Source organism: Dromaius novaehollandiae, chromosome 33 (assembly GCF_036370855.1).
Source record: "Dromaius novaehollandiae isolate bDroNov1 chromosome 33, bDroNov1.hap1, whole genome shotgun sequence".
Taxonomy (NCBI): domain Eukaryota; kingdom Metazoa; phylum Chordata; class Aves; order Casuariiformes; family Dromaiidae; genus Dromaius; species Dromaius novaehollandiae.
The window spans coordinates 671285-695026 of NC_088127.1; the positions used below are offsets into that span (position 1 = coordinate 671285).

The window sequence follows — 23742 nt, forward strand, 5'->3', positions numbered from 1 at the left end:
ATGGTTGGGGGGTACTGGGGGTCTGGGTCCATGGTGGGGGGCTCCTGGTGGTCTGGGTCCATGGTGGGGGGGGGTCCTGGGGGTCTGGGGTCATGGTGGCGGGGTCCTGGGGGTCTGGGTCCATGGTGGGGGGGGTACTGGGGGTCTGGGTCTGTGGTGGGGGGCTCCTGGGGGTCTGGGTCCATGGTGGGGGGGGTTCTGGGGGTCTGGGGTCATGGTGGCGGGGTCCTGGGGGTCTGGGTCCATGGTGGGGGGGGTCCTGGGGGTCTGGGGTCATGGTGGGGGGCTCCTGGGGGTCTGGGTCCATGGTGGGGGGGGTTCTGGGGGTCTGGGTCCGTGGTGGGGGGCTCCTGGGGGTCTGGGGTCATGGTGGGGAGTTCCTGGGGGTCTGGGGTCATGGTGGGGGGTACTGGGGGTCTGGGTCCATGGTGGGGGGGGTCCTGGGGGTCTGCGGTCATGGTGGGAGGTCCTGGGGGTCTGGGTCCATGATGGGGGGCTCCTGGGGGTCTGGGTCCATGGTAGGGGGCTCCTGGGGGTCTGGGATCATGGTGGGGGAAGCCCTGGGGGTCTGGGTCCATGGTGGGGGGGTCCTGGGGGTCTGGGGTCATGGTGGGGGGTACTGGGGGTCTGGGTCCATGGTGGGGGGGGTCCTGGGGGTCTGCGGTCATGGTGGGAGGTCCTGGGGGTCTGGGTCCATGATGGGGGGCTCCTGGGGGTCTGGGTCCATGGTAGGGGGCTCCTGGGGGTCTGGGATCATGGTGGGGGAAGCCCTGGGGGTCTGGGTCCATGGTGGGGGGGTCCTGGGGGTCTGGGTCCATGGTGGGGGGCTCCTGGGGGTCTGGGGTCATGGTGGGGGGCTCCTGGGGGTCTGGGTCCATGGAAGGGAGGTTCTGGGGGTCTGGGGTCATGGTGGGGGAAGCCCTGGGGGTCTGGGTCCAGGGGGGGTGGTCTGGGCTGGGGGGTCCCCATCCATGGGGGGGTCCCAATCCATGGAGAGGTCCCGGTCCATGGGGCGGTCCGGGCTGGGGGTCCCTGTCCATGGGGGGGTCCCGGTCCGTGGGGGGGTGTCTGGGCTGGGGGGTCCCAGTCCATGGGGGGGTCCCGGTCCGTGGGGGGGTGTCTGGGCCGGGGGGTCCCCATCCATGGGGGGGTCCCGGTCCGTGGGGGGGTGTCTGGGCCGGGGGGTCCCCCTCCATGGGGGGGTCCCGGTCCGTGGGGGGGTGTCTGGGCCGGGGGGTCCCCATCCATGGGGGGGTCCCAGTCCGTGGGGGGGTGTCTGGGCCGGGGGGTCCCCATCCATGGGGGGGTCCCAGTCCGTGGGGGGGTGTCTGGGCCGGGGGGTCCCCCTCCATGGGGAGGTCCCCATCCATGGGGGTTCCCTGCTCCATGGGGGGGGGTCCCGGTGTGGGGGCGGTCCCGATCCGTTCCCGTTCCGCGCGGGGGGGGGGGGGGGCGGTTGGGCAGGTCCGTGACCCCCCCCCGTTCCCCCCTCCCCCGCCCAGGCCCGGCGACCACAGCGGCGCCCAGCGCGGCGGCGGCGCGGCCCACGGCGGCGCGGAGCTCGGCGGCGCCCGGGCCCAGCCCCACGGCGCGCCGCGGCCCGCTGACGGCGCGGCCCGGCCCCGCCGCCGCCGCCGCCGCCACCCCGGGGGGGCCCCCGGCGGCGCCCGCCTCCCCCGGCGGCGGCGGCGGCGGCGGCGGCGGCGGGGGGGCGGGGCCGGGCCCGGGGGGCGGGGCCGGGGGCGGGGCGGCCGGCTCGCCGGGCCCGCCCCCCCCCGCGGCGCCCGCCCCGCCGCCGCCGCCGCCGCCGCCGCCGGCGCAGGGCGCCCCCCCGCGGCTGTGCGAGGCGCGCGAGGTGCGGCGCGTGCAGTGGCCGGCGGCGCAGCAGGGCGTCGTCGTGGAGCGGCCCTGCCCCAAGGGCACCCGCGGTACGGGGGGGCTGGGGGGGGGCTATGGGGCCGGGGGGTGGGGTATGGGGCCGGGGGGGCCTGGGGGGGTGGGGTATGGGGGGGGCCTATGGGGCCAGGGAGGGGGGATAGAGGGGGTGGGGTATGGGGTGGCTATGGGGCCGGGGGGGACAGAGGGGGTGGGGTATGGGGGGGGGCCTATGGGGCCAGGGAGGGGGGATATAGGGGGTGGAGTATGGGGCAGCTATGGGGCTGGGGGGGCTTGGGGGGGTGGGGTATGGGGGGGGCTTATGGGGCTGTGGGGAGGATATGGGGGGGCTATGGAGCTAGGGAGGGGTATGGGGGTTGGCTATGGGGCTTGGGGGGTGGGGTATGGGGGGGCCTTATGGGGCTGGGGGGGCTGGGGGAGTGGGGTATGGGGGGGCTATGGGGGGCTATGGGGCTGTGGGGGTGGGGTATGGGGGGCTTATGGGGCTGGGGGAGTGGGGTATGGGGGGCTATGGGGCTGTGGGGGTGGGGTATGGGGGGATATGGGGCTGGGGGGGTGGGGTATGGGCGGTTTGGAGGGGCTATGGGGCCGGGGCACACGGGGGGGGCTATGGGGCCGGGGGAATGGGGTATGGGGGGGCTTATGGGGCTGGGGGGGCTAGGAGGTGGGGTATGGGTGGTTTGGGGGCAGCTATGGGGTCGGGAGGATGGGATATGGGGGGGCTTACGGGGCTGGAGGGGGCTGGGGGGTGGGGTATGGATGGGCTGGGGGGGGCTACAGGGCTGGGGGGGTGGGATATGGAAGGGCCTATGGGGCCAGGGAGGGGGGTATGCAGGTGGGGTATGGGGGGAGTATGGGGCTGGGGGGGATATGGGGGTTGGGGTATGGGTGATATGGGGGGGCTATGGGGCTGGGGGGGGCTGCAGGGACATGGGGAGTGGGGTATGGAGGGGGTTATGGGGCCAGGGGGATATGGAGGAGTGCGATATGGGTGGTATGGGGGGGGCTATGGGGCTGGGGGGGCTGCAGGGACATGGGGAGTGGGTATGGGGGGTCTATGGGGCTGTGGGGCTCTGCGGGGGGCTGTGGGACTGTTCTCCCGGCTGACCCCCCCCCCGGCCCCCCCAGGCATCGCCTCCTTCCAGTGCCTGCTGGGCCTGGGCGTGTGGAACCCGCGCGGCCCCGACCTCAGCAACTGCACCAGCCCCTGGGTCAACCAGGTGGCCCAGAAGGTACCAGTGACCCCCCTGAGACCCCCCCGAGACCCCCCAGCCCTGGGGACCCCCAGCCTGGGAGCCCGGGACCCTCACTGCCCCGGGGACCCCCCCCAGGGACCCCCGGACACCAGCCCCTGGGTCAACCAGGTGGCCCAGAAGGTACCGCGCCCGCCCCGAGACCCCTCCAAGACCCCCCCAGCCCCGGAACCCCCCCCAGGGACCCCAGCTGAGACCCAGGGACTCACTGTCCTGGAGACCCCCAACCAGGGACCCCCAGGGCCCTCCCCAGCCCGGGGACCCTCCCTAAGACCCCCAACCAAGGACCCCCAGGACCCTCCCCAGCCTGGGGACCCCCCCAAGACCCTCTCCAGGGACCCCCCAGGGCCCTCACCATCCTGGGGACCCCCCCAAGACCCTCTCCAGGGACCCCCAGGACCCTCCCCACCCCAGGGACCCCCACGCAGGGCCCTGGGACCCTTCCCACCCAAAGCCCCCCCCCAGACCCCTCAGTGTCCCCCCCCAGGACCCCTGAGACCCCCCCTCCCTACCCCAGCACTGAATAAGGGGGGTCCCCATCCCCAAGGGACACCCTGGGGGCAACCCCCAGCCCCCCCCCCCCACGGCGTCCCCATGGGGACAATCGCGGGGTGCAAAGTCGGGGGGAGAGAGCCGGCGCTGACCCCCCCCCCCGCCCCCCCAGATCAAGAGCGGGGAGAACGCGGCGAACATCGCCAGCGAGCTGGCGCGGCACACGCGGGGGCCCGTCTACGCCGGCGACGTCAGCTCCTCCGTGCGCCTGCTCGAGCAGCTCCTGGACATCCTGGACGCCCAGCTGCAGGCGCTGCGGCCCGTCGAGCGCGAGTCCGCCGGCAAGAACTACAACAAGGTGCGGCCGGGGACGGGGTGTTCTGCACGCCGGGGTCCTCCCGGGGACGGGGTGCCTTGGACGCTGACGTCCTCCCGGGGACGGGGTGCCTGGCACGCCGGGGTCCTCCCGGGGACGGGGTGTTCTGCACGCCGGGGTCCTCCCGGGGACGGGGTGCCTTGGACGCTGACGTCCTCCCGGGGACGGGGTGCCTTGGACGCCGGGGTCCTCCCGGGGACGGGGTGTTCTGCACGCCGGGGTCCTCCCGGGGACGGGGTGCCTTGGACGCTGACGTCCTCCCGCGGACGGGGTGCCCGGCACGCCGGGGTCCTCCCGGGGACGGGGTGTTCTGCACGCCAGGGTCCTCCCGGGGACGGGGTGCCTTGGACGCTGACGTCCTCCCGCGGACGGGGTGCCCGGCACGCCGGGGTCCTCCCGGGGACGGGGTGTTCTGCATGCCGGGGTCCTCCCGGGGACGGGGTGCCTTGGACGCTGATGTCCTCCCACGGACGGGGTGCCCGGCACGCCGGGGTCCTCCCGGGGACGGGGTGTTCTGCACGCCGGGGTCCTCCCGGGGACGGGGTGCCTTGGACGCTGACGTCCTCCCGGGGACGGGGTGCCCGGCACGCCGGGGTCCTCCCGGGGACGGGGTGTTCTGCACGCCGGGGTCCTCCCGGGGACGGGGTGCCTTGGACGCTGACGTCCTCCCGGGGACGGGGTGCCCGGCACGCCGGGGTCCTCCCGGGGACGGGGTGTTCTGCACGCCGGGGTCCTCCCGGGGACGGGGTGCCTTGGACGCTGACGTCCTCCCGGGGACGGGGTGTTCTGCACGCCGGGGTCCTCCCGGGGACGGGGTGCCTTGGACGCTGACGTCCTCCTGTGGACGGGGTGTTCTGCACGCCGGGGTCCTCCCGGGGACGGGGTGCCTTGGACGCTGACGTCCTCCTGCGGACGGGGTGCCCGGCATGCCGGGGTCCTCCCGGGGACGGGGTGTTCTGCATGCCGGGGTCCTCCCGGGGACGGGGTGCCTTGGACGCTGACGTCCTCCCAGGGACGGGGTGCCCGGCACGCCGGGGTCCTCCTGGGGACGAGGTGCCCTGGATGCTGGCGTTTTCTGGGTGACGGGGTGCCACGGACACCAGGGTTCTCCAAGTGATGGGGTCCCTCAGACGCCAGGGTCCCCCAAACGCCAAGGTCCTCCGGGTGACGGGGTGCCCTGGACACCGGGGTCCTCCTGGTGATGGTGTCCTGAACACCAAGGTCCTCCAGGTGACAGGGTGCCTTGGACACCAGGATTCTCCCGGTGATGGGGTGCCCTGAGCACCGGGGTCCTCCGGGTGAAGGGGTCTCCCAGAGGCTGGGGTCCTCCCGGTGACAGGGTGCCCTGGACACTGCGGTCCTCCCGGTGATGGGGTGCCCTGGACACCAGGGTCCTCCTGGTGACGGGGTCTCCCAGATGCCAGGGTCCCCCAAACTCCAGGGTCCTCCAGGTGACGGGGTGCCCTGGACACCGAGGTCCTCCCAGTGACAGGGTGCCCTGGACATCGGGGTCCTCCCGGTGATGGGGTGCCCTGGATGACAGGGTCCTCCCGGTGATGGGGTGCCCTGAGCACCAGCGTCCTCTGGGTGACGGGGCCCTCAAACGCCAGGGGTGCCCTTGACTAGGTGTCCTGGACCACTGGGGTCCTCCAGGTGGACCTCCAGGTCCTCCAGGGCCCCACTGGGAAGGGGAAGGGGGTCTGGGGGCACTTGGGGGTCGCACGCGGTGCCCCCCCGCCCAGGCTGATGCCCTCTTTGCCCCCGCCCAGATGCACAAGCGGGAGCGGACGTGTAAGGATTACATCAAGGTGAGCGCGGCCGGGGGGCTGGGGGTCAGGGCTGGGGGTCACGGCTGGGCTGTGGGGCTGTGGTTCGGGTCTGTGGGTCTGGGTTGTGCCATGGGGCTGGGGGTTAGGGCTGGGGGTCACAGCTGGGCCGTGGGGCTGTGGTTCGGGTCTGTGGGTCTGGGTTGTGCCATGGGGCTGGGGGTCAGGGCTGTGCCGTGGGGCTGGGGATCAGGGCCATGGGGCAGGGCTGGGCCATGAGGCTCTGCTGTGGGGCTGGGGGTCACTGGGCTGGGGGTCAGGGCCGTGGGGCTCTGCTATGGGGCTGGGGGTCAGGGCCATGGATCCGGGCTGTGCCATGGAGTGGTGGGTGGGGCCTGTTGGGGGGCGTGACCAGGGGGCATGGCCCCAGTGGGAGGTGTGCTGGGGGCGGGGCCCCACGGGGGGCATGTCAGGGGGCGTGGCTCAGCAGTGCCCACAAGTGGTGGGGGTGTGGCCAGGGGCGTGGCTCCACCGGTGGGGGGCGTGGCCAGGGCATGGCTGGATGGCGCCTGCAGGTGGTGGGGGTGGGGTGCCTGGGGGTGTGGCCTCGCGGGGGGGGCGTGGCAAGGGGCGTGGCTGAGCAGTGCCCACAGGCAGTGGTGTAGGTAGGGGTGGGGTGCCTGGGGGTGTGGCCTCGTGGGGGGGCGTGGCAAGGGGCATGGCCAGGAGTGTGGCTGGGCAGTGCCTGCAGGTGGAGGTGGGGGTGGGGGTGTGGCCTGGCGGGGGGCGTGGCCAGGGGCGTGGCTGAGCAGTGCCCACAGGCAGTGGTGTAGGTAGGGGTGGGGTGCCTGGGGGTGTGGCCTCGCGGGGGGGGCGTGGCAAGGGGCATGGCCAGGAGTGTGGCTGGGCAGTGCCTGCAGGTGGAGGTGGGGGTGTGGCCTGGTGGGGGGCGTGGCCAGGGGCGTGGCTGAGCAGTGCCCACAGGCAGTGGTGTAGGTAGTGGTGAGGTGCCTGGGGGTGTGGCCTCGCGGGGGGGGGCGTGGCAAGGGGCGTGGCCAGGAGTGTGGCTGAGCAGTGCCTGCAGGTGGAGGTGGGGGTGTGGCCTGGCGGGGGCGTGGCCAGGGGCGTGGCTGAGCAGTGCATGCAGGGGTGTGGGTGCTGGGGGCGTGGCCAGGGGCGTGGCCAGGGGCGTGGCTGAGCGGTGCCCGCAGGCGGTGGTGGAGGCGGTGGATAACCTGCTGCGCCCCGAGGCGCTGGAGTCGTGGCGCGACATGAACGGCTCGGAGCAGGCGCACACGGCCACCATGCTGCTCGACGTGCTCGAGGAGGGCGCCTTCCTCCTGGCCGACAACGTCAAGGAGCCCGCCCGCTTCCTCGCCGCCCGCCAGAACCTCGGTGCGCCCCCCCCCTCACCCCCCCGGACGCCTGGGCCCCCGCAGCGGCACCCGCACCCTCGGGGCCCGGATGCCTGGGTCCCCCTGGGGACCTCACCTCGATTCCCAGGGCAGCCCCAGCAGACACCTAAGGGAGACCCTGCCCGGACACCTGGGCCCCTGGGCAAGGGGGGGCCTTGAATCCCCGGGGGAGGGGAATAGCCGGACGCCTGGGTCCCCATGGGGACATCGCCTCGTCACCCAGGGGAGTCCCAGCAAAGACCTGGGCAAGACCCTACTGGGTCCCCGGGAAAGGAGGTCCCCGGATGCCTGGGTCCCCGGGAAAGGGGGGTCCCCGGATGCCTGGGTCCCTGGGAAAGGAGGTCCCTGGACGCCTGGGTCCCTGGGAAAGGGGGGTCCCCGGACGCCTGGGTCCCTGGGAAAGGGGGTCCCCAGACGCCTGGGTCCCTGGGGGCCACGACCCAGGGGAGCTGCACCAGCTGCCCAAGGAGCATGGGCGTGCGAGAGGGATGCGTGTGCAAGGGGATTGGCTGGCAGGGACATGCGTGTGCGGGGGCACACGTGTGCGAGGCCACGCGCCTGTGCTCTCCCCCAGTGCTGGAGGTGACGGTGCTCAACACGGAGGGGCAGGTCCAGGAGCTGGTTTTCCCCCAGGAGTTCGGGGGCGAGAGCTTCATCCAGCTCTCGGCCAACACCCTTAAGCAGAACAGCCGAAACGGTGAGGGGCCGGGGGTCATCCCGGGGGGGTCTCGAGGGTCCTGGGGGGATCTCAGGGGCTCCAGGAGGATCCCGGGGGATTTTAGGGTCCCATCAGGGGTTTTGGGGGGTTCTCAGGGGTCTTGGGAGGGTTGGGGGAACCTCAGAGGTCTCTGGTGGGGCTCTTGGGGGTCTGAAGAGGGAGATTTGGGGATTTGGGGGTCTCAGGCAGGTCCTGGAAAAGCCTCAGGGACTTGAGGGGGGATCTTGGGAGTCTCAAAGGAGGTCTGGGGTGAGCTGGGGAGGGGATCAGAGAGATCTCAAGGAAATCTGGGGTCCTTGGGGACCTTGGAGATCCCAGGAGGATCCTAGGGGGTGTTGGGGAGATCATGGGGGTCTCCAGGAGGTCTCAAGGCTCCCAAGTGGCTCTGGGAAGATCTCAGGGGGATGTGGGGGGATCTCTGTGGTCCCAGGGAGCTCTGGAGGTCTTGTGGAGGCCTCAAGGTTACGTTGAGGGGCTCCCAGGGGTCCCCGGTGGGCTCAGGGAGGTTTCAGGGGGCTCTCGGGGTCCCTGGGGGAGGGCAGGGAGATTTGGGGGGCTCCTGGAGGTTCTTGGAGCAATCAGGGAGATTTTGGGGGGCTCTTAGGGGTCCTTGTGGGAGGTCAGGGAGATTTGAGGGGGCTCTTGGAGGGTCCTGGAGCAACCAGGTAGTTGTTGGGGGTCTCTCAGGGGTCCTGGGGAGGGGTAGGGAGTTTTGGGGGGGCTCTCAGGGGTGCCCGGGGGGTCTGACGGCTCCGGGCCCGCAGGGGTGGTCAAGGTGGTCTTCATCCTGTACAACAACCTGGGGCTGTTCCTGTCGACGGAGAACGCGACGGTGCGGCTGGGGGGGGACGTGGGCGCCCGCAGCCCCTCGCTCGTCGTCAACTCCCAGGTCATCGCCGCCTCCATCAACAAGGAGTCCAGCCGGGTCTTCCTCATGGACCCCGTGGTCTTCACCCTGCCCCACCTCGAGGTGAGACCCCCGCCCCGCCCCGGTGCCCCCTGGGAGCCACCTCTCGTCCCTGAGACCCCCAGGAGCTCCATACAGCCCTGGGGACCCCCTGGGACCCCCGCCCAGCCCCTGGGACCCCCAGAACCTCCAAACAGCCCTGGGGACCCCCTGGGACACCCTAGGCAGCCCCTGGGACCCCCCGCTGGCCCCTGAGACCGCCCAGGGACCCCCACCCAGCCCCTGGGAGCCAGCCCTGGTCCCTGAGACCCCCAGGAGCTCCAAACAGCCCTGGGGACCCCCTGGGACCCCTGCCCAGCCCCTGGGACCCCCAGGACCTCCAAACAGCCCTGGGGACCCCCTGGGACCCCCTGGGCAGCCCCTGGGACCCCCAGCTGGCCCCTGGGGACCACCTGGGACCCATCCCCAGCTGTGGGGATCCCCTGGGACCCTCAGCTGGCCCCTGAGCTCCCTCAGGGACCCCCAAAGAGCCCTGGGGACCCCCAGCACCCCCAGTGCCCCCAGGCCTCCCAGTCTCTGGGCACTCAGTGCCCCCTGGACCCCTGATGCCCCCCAGCACCCCCAGTACTTCCCAGTGCCTCCCAGTTGTCCCAGTCCCTGGGCACCCAGTACCCCCAGGACCCCCAATGCCCCCCAGCACCCCCAGCGCCTCTCTGTGCCTCCCAGTTCTCCCCGTCCCCGGACACCCAGTGCCCCCAGGGCTCCCAAAGACCTCCAGCTCCTGCAATGCCTCCCAGTTCTCCCAGTGCCTCCCAGTTCTCCCAGTCCCTGGCCCCCTTGGTGCCCCTGGGGAGCCCCCAGCACCACCAGTTTCCCCAGTCGCCCCAGCGCTGAGCCGGTTCCCGCAGGCCAAGAACCACTTCAACGCCAACTGCTCCTTCTGGAACTACTCGGAGCGCTCCATGACGGGGCACTGGTCGACGCAGGGCTGCCGCCTGCTCGACACCAACGCCACGCACACGTCCTGCGCCTGCAGCCACCTCACCAACTTCGCCGTCCTCATGGCCCACCGCGAGAGCGTGAGCACCCGGGGGACACGGGGGGGACACGGGGACACGGGGGGGACACGGGGACGCAGGGGGACGTGGGGACGTGGGGACGCAGGGGGACACGGGGCGACGCCACGCACACGTCCTGCGCCTGCAGCCACCTCACCAACTTCGCCGTCCTCATGGCCCACTGCGAGAGCGTGAGCACCCGGGGGGACACGGGGGGGACACGGGGACACGGGGGGGACACGGGGACGCAGGGGGACGCGGGGACGTGGGGACGCAGGGGGACACGGGGCGACGCCACGCACACGTCCTGCACCTGCAGCCACCTCACCAACTTCGCCGTCCTCATGGCCCACCGCGAGAGCGTGAGCACCCGGGGGACACGGGGGGGACACGGGGACACGGGGGGGACACGGGGACGCAGGGGGACGTGGGGACGTGGGGACGCAGGGGGACACGGGGCGACGCCACGCACACGTCCTGCGCCTGCAGCCACCTCACCAACTTCGCCGTCCTCATGGCCCACCGCGAGAGCGTGAGCACCCGGGGGACACGGGGGGGACACGGGGACACGGGGGGGACACGGGGACGCAGGGGGACGTGGGGACGTGGGGACGCAGGGGGACACGGGGCGACGCCACGCACACGTCCTGCGCCTGCAGCCACCTCACCAACTTCGCCGTCCTCATGGCCCACTGCGAGAGCGTGAGCACCCGGGGGGACACGGGGGGGACACGGGGACACGGGGGGGACACGGGGACGCAGGGGGACGCGGGGACGTGGGGACGCAGGGGGACACGGGGCGACGCCACGCACACGTCCTGCACCTGCAGCCACCTCACCAACTTCGCCGTCCTCATGGCCCACCGCGAGAGCGTGAGCACCCGGGGGACACGGGGGGGACACGGGGACACGGGGGGGACACGGGGACGCAGGGGGACGTGGGGACGTGGGGACGCAGGGGGACACGGGGCGACGCCACGCACACGTCCTGCGCCTGCAGCCACCTCACCAACTTCGCCGTCCTCATGGCCCACTGCGAGAGCGTGAGCACCCGGGGGGACACGGGGGGGACACGGGGACACGGGGGGGACACGGGGACGCAGGGGGACGCGGGGACGTGGGGACGCAGGGGGACACGGGGCGACGCCACGCACACGTCCTGCACCTGCAGCCACCTCACCAACTTCGCCGTCCTCATGGCCCACCGCGAGAGCGTGAGCACCCGGGGGACACGGGGGGGACACGGGGACGCAGGGGGACACAGGATGCAATGCAGGGCACCGCTGCGGGTGCCATCGCCGCACGGGTGCCATCACGGGTGCTCACAGCCGTGCAGGACACGGGGAGGGTGCAGGGCCGTGCCGGGTGCCCACGCCAGGCACAATGCCGGCGGTGGGTGCGGGTCAGGGTGCCGGCACCGCGCGCTGACGCCGGCCGCCCGCGCAGTACCAGGGCCGCCTGAACGAGCTGCTGCTGTCGGTGATCTCGTGGGTGGGCATCGTGGTGGCCCTGGTGTGCCTGGGCATCTGCATCTCGGCCTTCTGCTGCCTGCGCGGGCTGCCCTCCGACCGCACCACCATCCACAAGAACCTCTGCATCAGCCTCTTCCTCGCCGAGCTCGTCTTCCTCGTCGGCATCGACAAGACCCAGTACCAGGTCGGGCCCCCGCCGCGCGCCTGGGACCCCCCCGGCACCCCCCTGTGCACCCAAGGGATCCCCCTGCGGCCCCCGTGGCACCCTGGGATCCCCCAGGGCACCTCGGAGCCCTCCACGACCCCCCCAGGGCACCTCAGAGCCCACAGGACCCCCCTGGCACCCAAGGGACCCCCCAGGGCACCTTGGAGCCCCTCGGGACCCCCCCCATGGCATCCAAGGGACCCCCCCACAGCCCCATGGCACCCTGGGATCCCCCAGGGCACTTTGGAGCCCCTCGGGACCCCCCCGTGGCACCCAGGGGAACCTGGGACCCCCCAGGGCACCTCAGAGCCCCCCAGAAACCCCTCAGGACCCCCCCGTGGCACCCAAGGGCCCCCCTGCAGCCCCATGGCACCTTGGGACCCCCCAGAGGCCCCCAATCCCCCCCCCAGGGATCCCATGGGACCCCCCAGGGCAGCTTGGAGGCCACCAGAGCCCCCCAGGGACCCCCAAGGACCCCCCTTGGCACCCCAGGGTGCTTCCACAGCACCCCAGGGATCCTCTGCACCCACTCATGGCATCTTGGGATCCCCCCAGATCCTCCCAGGGACCCCACGGGACCCCCTGTGGCCCCCCCAGCACCTCAGAGGCCACCAGAGGATGGGCGCCCACATCCCCCCTACACCTGGGGTGCCCCCAGCCCCATGGCTGCCCCACAGCGTCCTGTGCCTATGCCCGCAGGTGGCCTGCAGGTGCCCCATCTTTGCGAGGTCCTTGTCCCCATGGGGTCCCTGTTCCTATGGGTGCCCCCAGCCCCACGGCGCTCCCCCCCACAGGTGGCCTGCCCCATCTTCATGGGGTCCCCGTCCCCATAGGGTCCCCGTCCCCACGCAGCCCCTGTTCCTATGGGTGCCCCCAGCCCTGCGGGGCGCCCCCAGCCCCACGGCTGCCCCACGGCGCGCCCCCCCCGCAGGTGGCCTGCCCCATCTTCACGGGGTCCCCGTCCCCATAGGGTCCCCGTCCCCATAGGGTCCCCGTCCCCACACAGCCCCTGTTCCTATGGGTGCCCCCAGCCCTGCGGGGCGCCCCCAGCCCCACGGCTGCCCCATGGCGTGCCCCCCCGCAGGTGGCCTGCCCCATCTTCACGGTATCTCCATCCCCATAGGGTCCCCGTCCCTATGGGTTCCCCGTCCCCACGCAGCCCCTGTTCCTATGGGTGCCCCCAGCCCTGTGGGACGCCCCCAGCCCCACGGCTGCCCCACGGCGCGCCCCCCCGCAGGTGGCCTGCCCCATCTTTGCGGGGCTGCTGCACTACTTCTTCCTGGCGTCCTTCTCGTGGCTGTGCCTGGAGGGCGTCCACCTCTACCTGCTGCTGCTGGAGGTCTTCGAGAGCGACCTGTCGCGCCGCAAGTACTACTACGCCGGCGGCTACTGCTTCCCGGCCGTGGTGGTGGGCGTCGCCGCCGCCGTCGACCACCGCAGCTACGGCACCGACCAGGCGTGAGTGGGCGGGGCCTGGAGAAGGGGGCGGGGCCTGGGGCAGGGGGTGGGGCCTGCTGGGGCAGGGGGCGGGGCTGTGGTGGGCGGGGCTGTGGTGGGCGTCGCCGCCGCCGTCAACCACCGCAGCTACGGCACCGACCAGGCGTGAGTGGGCGGGGCCTGGAGAAGGGGGCGGGGCCTTGGTGGTGGGCGTCACCACTGCCGTCAACCACCGCAGCTACGGCACCGACCAGGCGTGAGTGGGCAGGGCCTGGAGAAGGGGGCGGGGCCTGGCTGAGGGGGCGGGGCCTTGGTGGTGGGCGTCACCACCGCCATCAACCACTGCAGCTATGGCACCGACCAGGCATGAGTGGGCGGGGCCTGGAGCAGGGGGCGGGGCCTGGGGCAGGGGGTGGGGCCTGCTGGGGCAGGGGGCAGGGCTGTGGTGGGCGGGGCTGTGGTGGGCGTCGCCGCTGCCGTCAACCACCGCAGCTACGGCACCGACCAGGCGTGAGTGGGCGGGGCCTGGAGAAGGGGGCGGGGCCTTGGTGGTGGGCGTCACCACCGCCATCAACCACTGCAGCTATGGCACTGACCAGGCGTGAGTGGGCGGGGCCTGGAGCAGGGGGCAGGGCCTGGAAAAGGGGGTGGGGCCTGCTGGGGCAGGGGCGGGGCTGTGGTGGGCGTCGCCGCCGCCGTCAACCACCGCAGCTACGGCACCGACCAGGCGTGAGTGGGCGGGGCTTGGGGCAGGGGGCGGGGCCTGGGGTGGGGGGCAGGGCCTTGGTGGTGGGCGTCGCCGCCGCCATCAACCACCGCAGCTATGGCACCGACCAGGCGTGAGTGGGCGGGGCTTGGGGCAGGGGGTGGGGCCTGGGGTGGGGGGCAGGGCCTTGGTGGTGGGCGTCGCCGCCGCCGTCAACCACCGCAGCTACGGCACCGACCAGGCGTGAGTGGGCGGGGCTTGGGGCAGGGGGCGGGGCCTGGGGTGGGGGGCAGGGCCTTGGTGGTGGGCGTCGCCGCCGCCATCAACCACCGCAGCTATGGCACCGACCAGGCGTGAGTGGGCGGGGCCTGGGGCAGGGGGTGGGGCCTGCTGGGGCAGGGGGCGGGGCTGTGGTGGGCGTCGCCGCCACCGTTGACCACTGCAGCTACGGCACCAACCAGGCGTGAGTGGGTGTGGCTTGGGGCAGGGGCGGGGCCTGGGGTTGTGGGCGGGGCCTTGGTGGTGGGCGTCGCCGCCGCTGTCGACTGGCGGCGCCTGGCTGAGGGGTGGGGCCTGGCGGGGGCGGAGCCTGGGGCAGGGGGCAGGGCCTGGCAGGTGGGGGGCGGAGCTTGCTGACCCCCTTCTCCCCCCAGGTGCTGGCTGCGGGTGGACAACTACTTCATCTGGAGCTTCATCGGCCCCGTGGCCTTCGTCATCCTGGTGAGGGGGCTGCGGGAGCCGCTGGGGGTCCCGCCGTGGGGTGCCGGGTGCCGCGGGGAGGCTCTGGGCGCTGCCGTGGGGTGGTGGGTGTCGTGAGACTCGATGTGGGGCAGGCCAGTGGGTGCCAGGGGACCTGCCGTGGGCCCGGCTGTGGGACCTGCTGTGGGTCTGGCATTGGGGCGGTCTGTGGGTCTGTCTGTGGGTCCGCTCATGGGTCAGTGTGGTGTCCGTGGGGCTCTGAGTGCCGTGGGGTGGTCCGTGGGTCTGTCCATGGGGCAGTCCGCGGGCCAGTGAGTGCCGTGGGGTGTCTGTGGGGCTGTCCGTGGGGTGGTGGAGTGTCCGTGGGGTGGTCCGTGGGTCTGCCCGTGGGGTGGTGGGTGTGGTGGGGTCTCCATGGGTCCGTCCGTGGGGCAGTGGGATGTCCGTGGGGCGGTGGGGTGTCCGTGGGTCTGTCCGTGGGGTGGTGGGTGCAGCAGGGTGTCCATGGGGTGGTCTGTGGGGCAGTGGGGTGTCCATGGGTCTGTCCATGGGACGGTGGGTGCGGTGGGGTGTCCATGGGTCGATCTGTGGGGCGGTGGGTGGCCGTGGGGTGTCCATGGGGTTGTGGGGCGGCCGTGGGGCGGCCGTGGGGCGGCCGTGGGGCGCTGACGGTCCGCGCAGGTGAACCTGGTGTTCCTGCTGGTGACGCTGCACAAGATGATCCGCAGCTCGGCCGCCCTCAAGCCCGACTCCAGCCGCCTCGACAGCATCAAGTGAGCGGGGGGGGCCGAAATGGGGACCCCGAAATGGGGACCCTGAAATGGGACCCCCGAAATGGGGGCCCCGAAATGGGGACCCCCGAAATGGGACCCCCGAAACGGGGACCCCAAAACAGGGGCACCTGAAATGGGACCCCTGAAACAGGGACCCCGAAACGGGACCCTTGAAATGGCACCTCCAAAATGGGTCCTGAAATGGGGACCCCCAAAATGGGGACCCCCAAAACAGTCCCCTGAAATGGGATCTCCAAAACGGGTTCCAAAATGGGGACCCCAAAACAGGGACCACCAAAATGGGGACTCCTGAAACGGGACCCTGAAATGGGAACCCGAAAACAGGGCCCTGAAATGGGACCCCCGAAACGGGACCCTCAAAATGGGGACCCCGAAACAGGACCCCCAAAATGGGGACCCCTGAAACAGGGACCCCAAAACAGGGGCCCCTGAGATAGGACCCCCGAAACAGGGACCCCGAGACAGGGACCCTAAAATGGGTACCCGAAAGGGGCACCCCTGAAATGGGACCCCAAAACAGGGCCCCAAAATGGGGACCCCCGAAACGGGACCCCTAAAACAGGACCCCCAAAACAGGTATGGCGAAAGGAGGACCCCTGAAACGGGACCCCCAAAATGGGACCCCAAAACAGGGGCCCCTGAAATGGGACCCCTGAAATGGGACCTCCAAAACGGATCCCGGAATGGGGACCCCCAAAACAGGTCCCAAAACGGGGACCCCCCGAAATGGGGACCCCCAAACAGGGATCCCCAAAACAGGGCCTCCTGAAACAGGGACCCCAGAACAGGTCCCAAAACAGGGCCCCCTGAAACGAGGCCCCGAAATGGGGACCCCTGAAATGGGGACCCCCGAAACGTGGGCCTCAATGACCCCCGGGATGGGCCGCCCCGAAACAGGCCCCCCAAAACGGGCACCTTGAAACAGGGTCCCCAAAATGGGGGGCCCTGCTGCACCCCGGGATGGGACCCCAAAACAGGGACACCCAAAATGTGGGGCCCTGATGCCCCCCAGGATGAGACCCCCCAGCACGGGGACCCCCAGAACATGGACCCCTAGGTCCTGGGTGCTGGGGACCCCAGGCCCCCCCCCCCCAGGCGCTGGGTGCCGGGACCCCCCTGACCCCGTCCCCCCCCCCGCAGGTCGTGGGCGCTGGGTGCCATCGCGCTGCTGCTGCTGCTGGGGCTGACGTGGGCCTTCGGCCTCCTCTTCGTCACCCGCGAGTCGGTGCTCACGGCCTCGCTCTTCACCGCCTGCAACGCCCTGCAGGGCACCTTCATCTTCGTCTTCCACTGCGCCCTCCAGAAGAAGGTGGCACCCCGGGGTGGGGGGGGCCCAGAACGGGGGTCTTGGGGTGGTGGGTCCCATGGTGGGGGGCACCCAAGGGTGGTGGGGTCCCAGAGCAGGGGTCTTGGGGTGGTGGGTCCCATGGTGGGGGGCACCCAAGGGTGGTGGGGTCCCATAATGGGTGTCCTGGGGTGGTGGGTCCCATGGTGGGGGGCACCCAAGGGTGGTGGGGTCCCAGAACAGGGGTCTTGGGGTGGTGGGTCCCATGGTGGGGGGCACCCAAGGGTGGTGGGGTCCCCTAATGGGGGTCCTGGGGTGGTGGGTCCCATGGTGGGGGGCACCCAACGGTGGTGGGGTCCCAGAACAGGGGTCTTGGGGTGGTGGGTCCCATGGTGGGGGGCACCCAGGGTGGTGGGGTCCCAGAGCAGGGGTCTTGGGGTGGTGGGTCCCATGGTGGGGGCACCCAGGGTGGTGGGGTCCCCTAATGGGGGTCCTGGGGTGGTGGGTCCCATGGTGGGGGGCACCCAAGGGTGGTGGGGTCCCAGAGCAGGGGTCTTGGGGTGGTGGGTCCCATGGTGAGGGGCACCCAGGGGTGGGGGCATCCCAGAATAAGGGACCTGGGATGGGGGGCACCCAGGGGTGGTGGTGGGGGTCCCAGAATAGGGGTCCTGGGGTGGGGGGGTCCCAAGGTTGGGGGCACCCGGGGTGGGATAACCAGGCTCCTGGGGGGGGGTCATCCCTTGGGTGGGGGGTCCCAGGGCCAGGGTCCCTTGGGGTGGGGTAACCAGGCTCCCAGGGGTGCGGGGGGGTCCCAGGGGGGTCCCGGGGGTGTCACCCACCCCCCTGACCCCGCCGCCCCCCCCCCAGGTGCACCGGGAGCTCAGCAAATGCCTGCGGCACGCGTCCTGCTGCCTGCGCAGCCCCCCCGGCACCACCCTGGGCTCCCTCAAGACCTCCGCCATCCGCACCAACACCCGCTACTACACCGGCACCCAGGTACCGCCGCCGCACCCCCGCCACCGGCAACAGCCGCGGCACCCGGGTGGGGGGGGGGGGCTGCGGGGTCCCCAGGGGCGACAGGGGGGCCCTGGGGGCAATGGAGTGTCGGGGTCCCCAGGGTGGGGGTCCCTGGGGGGGATGGGTACCCGGTTTGGGGGTCCTTGGGGACACTGGGGTCTCTGGGGACATTGGGGTCCCCAGGGTGGGGGTCCCTGGGGACACCAGGGTCTCTGGGGACATTGGGGTCCCCAGGGTGGGGGTCTCTGTGGGTGATGGGTCCCCAGGGTGGGGGTCTCTGGGGACACCGGGGTCTCTGGGGACATTGGGGTCCCCAGGGTGGGTGTCCCTGGGGGTGATGGGTCCCTGGGGTGGGGGTCTCTGGGGACACCGGGGTCTCTGGGGACATTGGGGTCCCCAGGGTGGGGGTCCCTGGGGGTGATGGGTCCCCAGGGTGGGGGTTCCCGGGGGGGGGTCCCAGCCGAGCTGTCGCCCCCAGAGCCGGATCCGGAGGATGTGGAACGACACCGTGCGGAAGCAGACGGAGTCCAGCTTCATGGCGGGGGACCTGAACAGCACCCCCACCCTCAACCGAGGTGAGACCCCCGGCGCCGGGACCCCCCAAGCCCTCCGACCCCCACCCTCAGCCGAGCTGGGACCCCCGGGACCCCCCACACCCACCCCACACCGAGCTGGGACCCCCAAGTCCCGTAACACCCGGCTTCAACCGAGGTGGGAATCTCGGGACCCTCAAGCTCCCCGACCCCCCCCCTCAGCCAAGGTGAGACCCCCAACACCCTGGGACCCCCAACTGCTCCAACCCCCACCCTCAGCCAAAGTGAGACCCCCAACTCCCTGGGACCTCCAACTGCTCCAACCCCCACCCTGAGCTGAGGTGGGACCCCTGGGACCCCCAACCCCCACCCTCAACCAAGGTGGGACCCCCAAAACCCTCTGGGACCCCCAAGCCATACCCTCAGCCAAGGTGGGACCCCCTGACCCGCACCCTGAGCTGAGGTGGGACCCCTGGGACCCCCAACCCCCACCGTCAACCAAGGTGGGACCCCCAAAACCCCCTGGGACCCCCAACCCCCACCCTCAACCAAGGTGGGACCCCCAAAACCCCCGTGGGACCCCCAAACTCCATCCTCAACCAAGGTGGGACCCCCAAGCCCCCAGGGGCCCCTAAGACCCTCCAACACCCACCCTCAGCCAGGATGGGACCCCCGGGACCCCCAAGCCCCCCGACCCCCACCCTCAACCGAGGTGGGACCCCCAAAACCGTCTGGGACCCCCAAGCCATACCCTCAGCCAAGGTGGGACCCTCTGACCCCCACCCTGAGCTGAGGTGGGACCCCTGGGACCCCCGGGACCCCCGACCTCCACCCTCAACCAAGATGGGACCCCCAAGACCCCCTGGGACCCCCAACCCCCACCCTCAACCAAGGTGGGACCCCCAAAACCCCCTGGGACCCCCAACCCCCACCCTCAACCAAGGTGGGACCCCCAAGCCCCCAGGGGCCCCCAAGCCCCTCCAACACCCACCCTCAGCCAGGATGGGACCCCCGGGACCCCCAAGCCCCCCAACCCCCACCCTCAACCGAGGTGGGACCCCCAAAACCCCTGACCCCCACCCTCAGCCAAGGTGGGATCCCCGGGACCCCCCAACTCTGACCCCACCCTCAATCCAAGTGGGACCCTCAGGAGCCCCTGGGACCCCCGCAGCCCCCCCCGACCCAGGCGAGACCTTTGCCCCCCCCGGGCCCCCCCGGCCCCCCCGCGGTGACGGTGGCCCCTCTGCCCGCAGGCACCATGGGCAACCACCTGCTGACCAACCCGGTGCTGCAGCCCCGGGGGGGCACCAGCCCCTACAACACCCTCATCGCCGAGTCGGTGGGCTTCAACCCCAGCTCGCCCCCCGCCTTCAACTCCCCAGGTGGGCCCCCCCGCGCGCCCCCCCCCCCTCCGAGGAACCCCCCCCCCCTTCGGCTCCCCGGGGGGGGACTCCTGGCGTGCCCCCCAAAATGCCCCCCGGCACCCCCTCCCCGCCTTCCCCCGCCCCCAGGGACCCACAAATCCCCCCTCCCCAAACACCCCCTGCTTCCCCCCTCCATGGGTACCGCGTGTGGGGGCATCCTCAAATGCCCCCCCCAGGGCACCCCCCACCTTCGCCCCCCCCCCGGGTAGGTACCACACATTGGGGCAGCCCCAAATACCCCCCCGCGGGGCCAGTGGGCTCTGGGGGGCTCCGGGGGTCGGTGCTGGGGGGCCGGGGGGGCTCGGGGGGGCTCTGGGGATCAGTGCTGGGGGGCCGGGTGAGCTCTGGGGGGCTCCGGGGGTCTGTGCTGGGGGGCCGGGGGGGGCTCGGGTGTCTCTGGGGGGCGGTGCTGGGGGGCCGGGGGGGCTCTGGGGCTCGGTGCTGGGGGGCCGGGGGGGCTCTGGGGGGTCAGGGCCCCCCCTTAACCTGCCATCTCTGCCTGCTGCCACCAGGGAGCTTCCGCGAGACCAGTAAGTGCCCCCCCCTCATGCCCCCCCTTTCCCCCCCCACGTGTTCCCCAGTGTCCCCTCGTACCTCCCCTTGTGCCCCCCCATGCCCCTGCACCCTCTTGTCCCCCTTGGTGCCCTCGTGCCCCCTCGTGTCTCTGTGCCCCCCCCACGTCCCCCGTGCCACTCGTCCCCTCGTGCCCCCCATCCCCTCGTGCCCCCGTCCCCTCGTGCCCCCCATCCCCTCGTGTCCCATGTCCCCTCATGCCACTCGCACCTGCTTGTGCCCCCACGTCCCCTCGTGCCCCACGTCCCCTCGTGTCCCATGTCCCCTTGTGTGCCCACGCCCCCGTCACACCCCCTCATGCCCCCGTGTCCCCTTGGGCCACTCGCACCCGCTTGTGCCCCCACGTCCCCTCGTGCCCCACGTGCCCTCGTGCCCCCCGTGCCCTCGCGGTCCTCACGCCCCTCGTGCCCCTCGCACCCACGTGTGCCCCCATGTCCCCTCGTGCCCCTCGCACCCACGTGTGCCCCCACGTCCTCTCTTGGGCTCCTAGCACCCACGTGTGCCCCCATGTCCCCTCCTGCCCCTCGCACCCACGTGTGCCCCCGTGTCCCCTTGTGCCCCCCACACCCGCTCGTGCCCCCCGTCCCCTCGCATCCCTCACACCTGCTTGTGCCCCCATGTCCCCTTGCGTCCCTCGCACCCTCTTGTGTCCCCTCGTGCCCCCTCGTGCCCTCGCACCCCCTCGTGCCCCTTGTGCCTCTTGCACCCACTTGTGCCCTCGCACCCCCACATCCCCTCGTGCCTCTCGCACCCCCTTGTGCCCCTTGCACCCGCTTGTGCCCCCTCGCACCCACTTGTGCACCCTTGCACCCGCTTGTGCCCCCACGTCCCCTCGTGCCCCTTGCACCCTCTCGTGCCCCCTCGCACCCCCTCGTGCCCCTGCGTCCCCTCGTGCCCCCCCGTGTCCCCTCGCACCCCCTCGTGCCCCTTGCATCCCCTCGTGCCCCCTCGCACCCCCTCGTGCCCCTGCGTCCCCTCGTGCCCCCCCGTGTCCCCTCGCACCCCCTTGTGCCCCTGCGTCCCCTCGTGCCCCCCCGTGTCCCCTCGCACCCCCTCGTGCCCCTTGCACCCACTTGTGCCCTTGCACCCCCACACCCCCTCGTGCCCCTTGCACCCACTTGTGCCCCCACGTCCCCTCGTGCCCCTTGCACCCTCTCATGTCCCTGCGTCCCCTCGTGCCCCCCCGTGTCCCCTCACATCCCCTCGTGCCCCTCGCACCCACTTGTGCCCCCCCACGTCCCCTCGTGCCCCCTCGCACCCTCTCGTGTCCCCACGTCCCCTCATGCCCCCCCGTGTCCCCTCGCACCCCCTCGTGCCCCTTGCACCCACTTGTGCCCCCGCGTCCCCTCGTGCCCCCTTGCACCCACTTGTGCACCCTCGCACCCTCTCGTGCCCCCGCGTCCCCTCGTGCCCCCCCCTGGTGCCCCCGCTGACGCGGCTGCCGCCCGCAGAGCACCCGCTGGGGGGGCCGCGCGACGCCGGCGCCCTGGACACGCTGCCGCTCAACGGCAACTTCAACAACAGCTACTCGCTGCGGGGCGCCGAGGGCGAGGGGGGGCCGGGGGGGCCGCGGGGGCCCGAGGGCCGCCGCCCCCCCCCGGACGCCGCCGCCCTGGAGAAGATGATCATCTCCGAGCTGGTGCACAACAACCTGCGCGCCGCCGCCGCCGCCGCCGCCCACGCCGCCGCGCACGGGGGGGCCCCCGCGCACGGGGGGGCCGCCTTGCACGGGGGGGCCGCCTTGCACGGGGGGGCCGCCTCGCACGGCGGAGCCGCCTCGCACGCAGCCACCATGTCGCACGGAGCAGCCGCGTCGCACGGAGGAGCCGCCATCTCGCACGGGGGGCCGCCGCCCCCCCCCCCGCCGCCGCCGCCGCCGCCGCCCCCCCCCGGCGAGCCCCCCCCCGAGCTGGGACTGCTGTACCAGGAGCTGGCGCGGGCCCAAGCGGGGCTGGGCCCGGGGCCCGGGGGGCCGCCGCCCCCCCCTCCTTCGCCCCCCCGGGACTCGCGCTACGCCGCCGCCGCCGCCCCCCCCGCCGCCGCGGCGGTGCCCCCCCCCCGGGACTCGGCCTACCCGGACAGCAGCCCCGAGGGGCCCCCCGAGGCGCCCCCCTACTTCGGCGGCCCCCCGCCGCCCCGCGCCGCCGGCCCCCCCCCGCCGCCGCCCCCGCCGCCCCCCCCCGGCCCGGCCTACTGCCCCGGGCGGCGGCCCAGCCGCGAGGCCTTCGGGGGGGCCGAGGGGCCGGGGGGGCCCGAGCCCGACGGGCAGATGCAGCTCGTCACCAGCCTCTGAGCGGCCCCCCCCCACCCGCCGCCCCCCCCCCGGCCCGGCCTCGCACGGGGGCTCGGCCTCGCACGGGGATCCGGCCTTGCACGAGGATCCGGCCTCACACGAGGATCCGGCCTCACCTGGCATCCCGGCCTCGCACGGGGATCCGGCCTTGCACGAGGATCCGGTGTCGCACGGGGGTCCGGCCTTGCACGGGGGTCCGGCCTTGCACGAGGATCCGGCCTCGCCTGGCATCCCGGCCTCGCACGGGGATTCGGCCTCGCACGAGGATCCGGCCTCGCCCATCGCCTCAGCCTCGCACGGGGGTCTGGCCTCGCACGGCGGCTTGGCCTTGCACAGGGGTCCGGCCTTGCACGAGGATTTGGCCTCGCCCATCGCCTCGGCCTCGCACGGGGGTCTGGCCTTGCACGAGGATCCGGCCTCGCATGGGGGCCTGGCATCCCCCTCCCATCGCCCCGGCCTCGCACGGGGACCCGGCCTCGCACGGGGACCCGACCTCGCACGGGGACCCGACCTCGCACAAGGACCCGGCCTTGCACGAGGACCCGGCCTCACACGTCGACCTGGCCTTGCACGAGGATCCGACCTCGCACGCCGCCCCGACCTTGCACGTGGACCCGGCCTTGCACGAGGACCCGGCCTCGGCCACCTCCAGCACCGGACGCTGCAGGCCTGCGCCCCCCCCCCGGACATGGGGGCTTCGCGCCCCCCCCTCGTGTGGACCCAAGGGTGCTTGTGCCCCCCCCGAACCAGAGCCGGGGCTCCTCGTGCCCCCCCCGGACATGGGGGGGCTCCTCGTGCCCCCCTGCATGGACACCGGGGTCCTCGTGCCCCCCCCCCGGACATGGGGGGGTCCTCGTGCCCCCCCGCATGGACACGGGGGTCCTCGTGCCCCCCCCGGACATGGGGGGGGCTCCTCGTGCCCCCCTGCATGGACACAGAGGTCCTCGTGCCCCCCCAGTATGGACACGGGGGGGTCCTCGTGCTCCCCCCAGACATGGGACCCCCCCACCTGCCCCCCCCAGGGCTGGAAATGGGGGCCCCCCCCCCAAACCCCACCATGGGGGGGCTTTCTGTTCCCAATGGGGGAGAGGAACATGGCGGGAAGTGGGGGGGGGGGGCAGCCCCATTTTGGGGGGGGTCCCGGCCCCCCCCTCGCACGACTACGGACTCACAGGGCTCCCCCTCCCCGTGCGACCCCCCCCACCACGAAAGCCATTGGCAGCACCGAGCTGGGGGGGGGCCATGGGGGGGGCTCTGGGCCCCACCACCACCACTGAGGGCCCCCCCCACCCATTTCGTTGCCAAAAAGCCCCCCCCAACACCCCCCCCCCAAAAAAGACACATTTTCCTTGTAATATAGCTGTAAATGGACCAGACCCCCCCCACTCCCCCCGGGGAAACTGAGGCACGGGGGGCCCCCACC

General features: G+C 72.7%; 2 protein-coding genes across 2 annotated transcripts in view; both read left to right on the plus strand.

Annotated features, from left to right (window-relative positions):
- ADGRL1 (adhesion G protein-coupled receptor L1) overlaps positions 1-23713 on the plus strand; it is a 49822-nt gene extending 26109 nt beyond the window's left edge. Inside the window, exons 7-25 of the mRNA XM_064499208.1 lie at positions 1503-1609; positions 1790-1928; positions 3025-3128; positions 3814-3999; positions 5787-5825; positions 6995-7178; positions 7773-7895; positions 8681-8886; positions 9732-9902; positions 11328-11537; positions 12796-13016; positions 14355-14421; positions 15082-15173; positions 16335-16503; positions 17347-17475; positions 17975-18071; positions 19283-19411; positions 19966-19983; positions 21478-23713. Coding sequence (XP_064355278.1) covers positions 1503-1609; positions 1790-1928; positions 3025-3128; positions 3814-3999; positions 5787-5825; positions 6995-7178; positions 7773-7895; positions 8681-8886; positions 9732-9902; positions 11328-11537; positions 12796-13016; positions 14355-14421; positions 15082-15173; positions 16335-16503; positions 17347-17475; positions 17975-18071; positions 19283-19411; positions 19966-19983; positions 21478-22319 — 3233 coding nt within the window. The 3' untranslated portion in view covers positions 22320-23713. The remainder of the gene's footprint in view (positions 1-1502; positions 1610-1789; positions 1929-3024; positions 3129-3813; positions 4000-5786; positions 5826-6994; positions 7179-7772; positions 7896-8680; positions 8887-9731; positions 9903-11327; positions 11538-12795; positions 13017-14354; positions 14422-15081; positions 15174-16334; positions 16504-17346; positions 17476-17974; positions 18072-19282; positions 19412-19965; positions 19984-21477) is intronic.
- The window catches only part of LOC135323950 (RAC-beta serine/threonine-protein kinase-like), a 6380-nt gene continuing 5379 nt past the window's right edge, over positions 22742-23742 (plus strand). The window contains exon 1 of the mRNA XM_064499209.1: positions 22742-22986. Within this exon, the coding sequence (XP_064355279.1) occupies positions 22742-22986 (245 nt within the window). The remainder of the gene's footprint in view (positions 22987-23742) is intronic.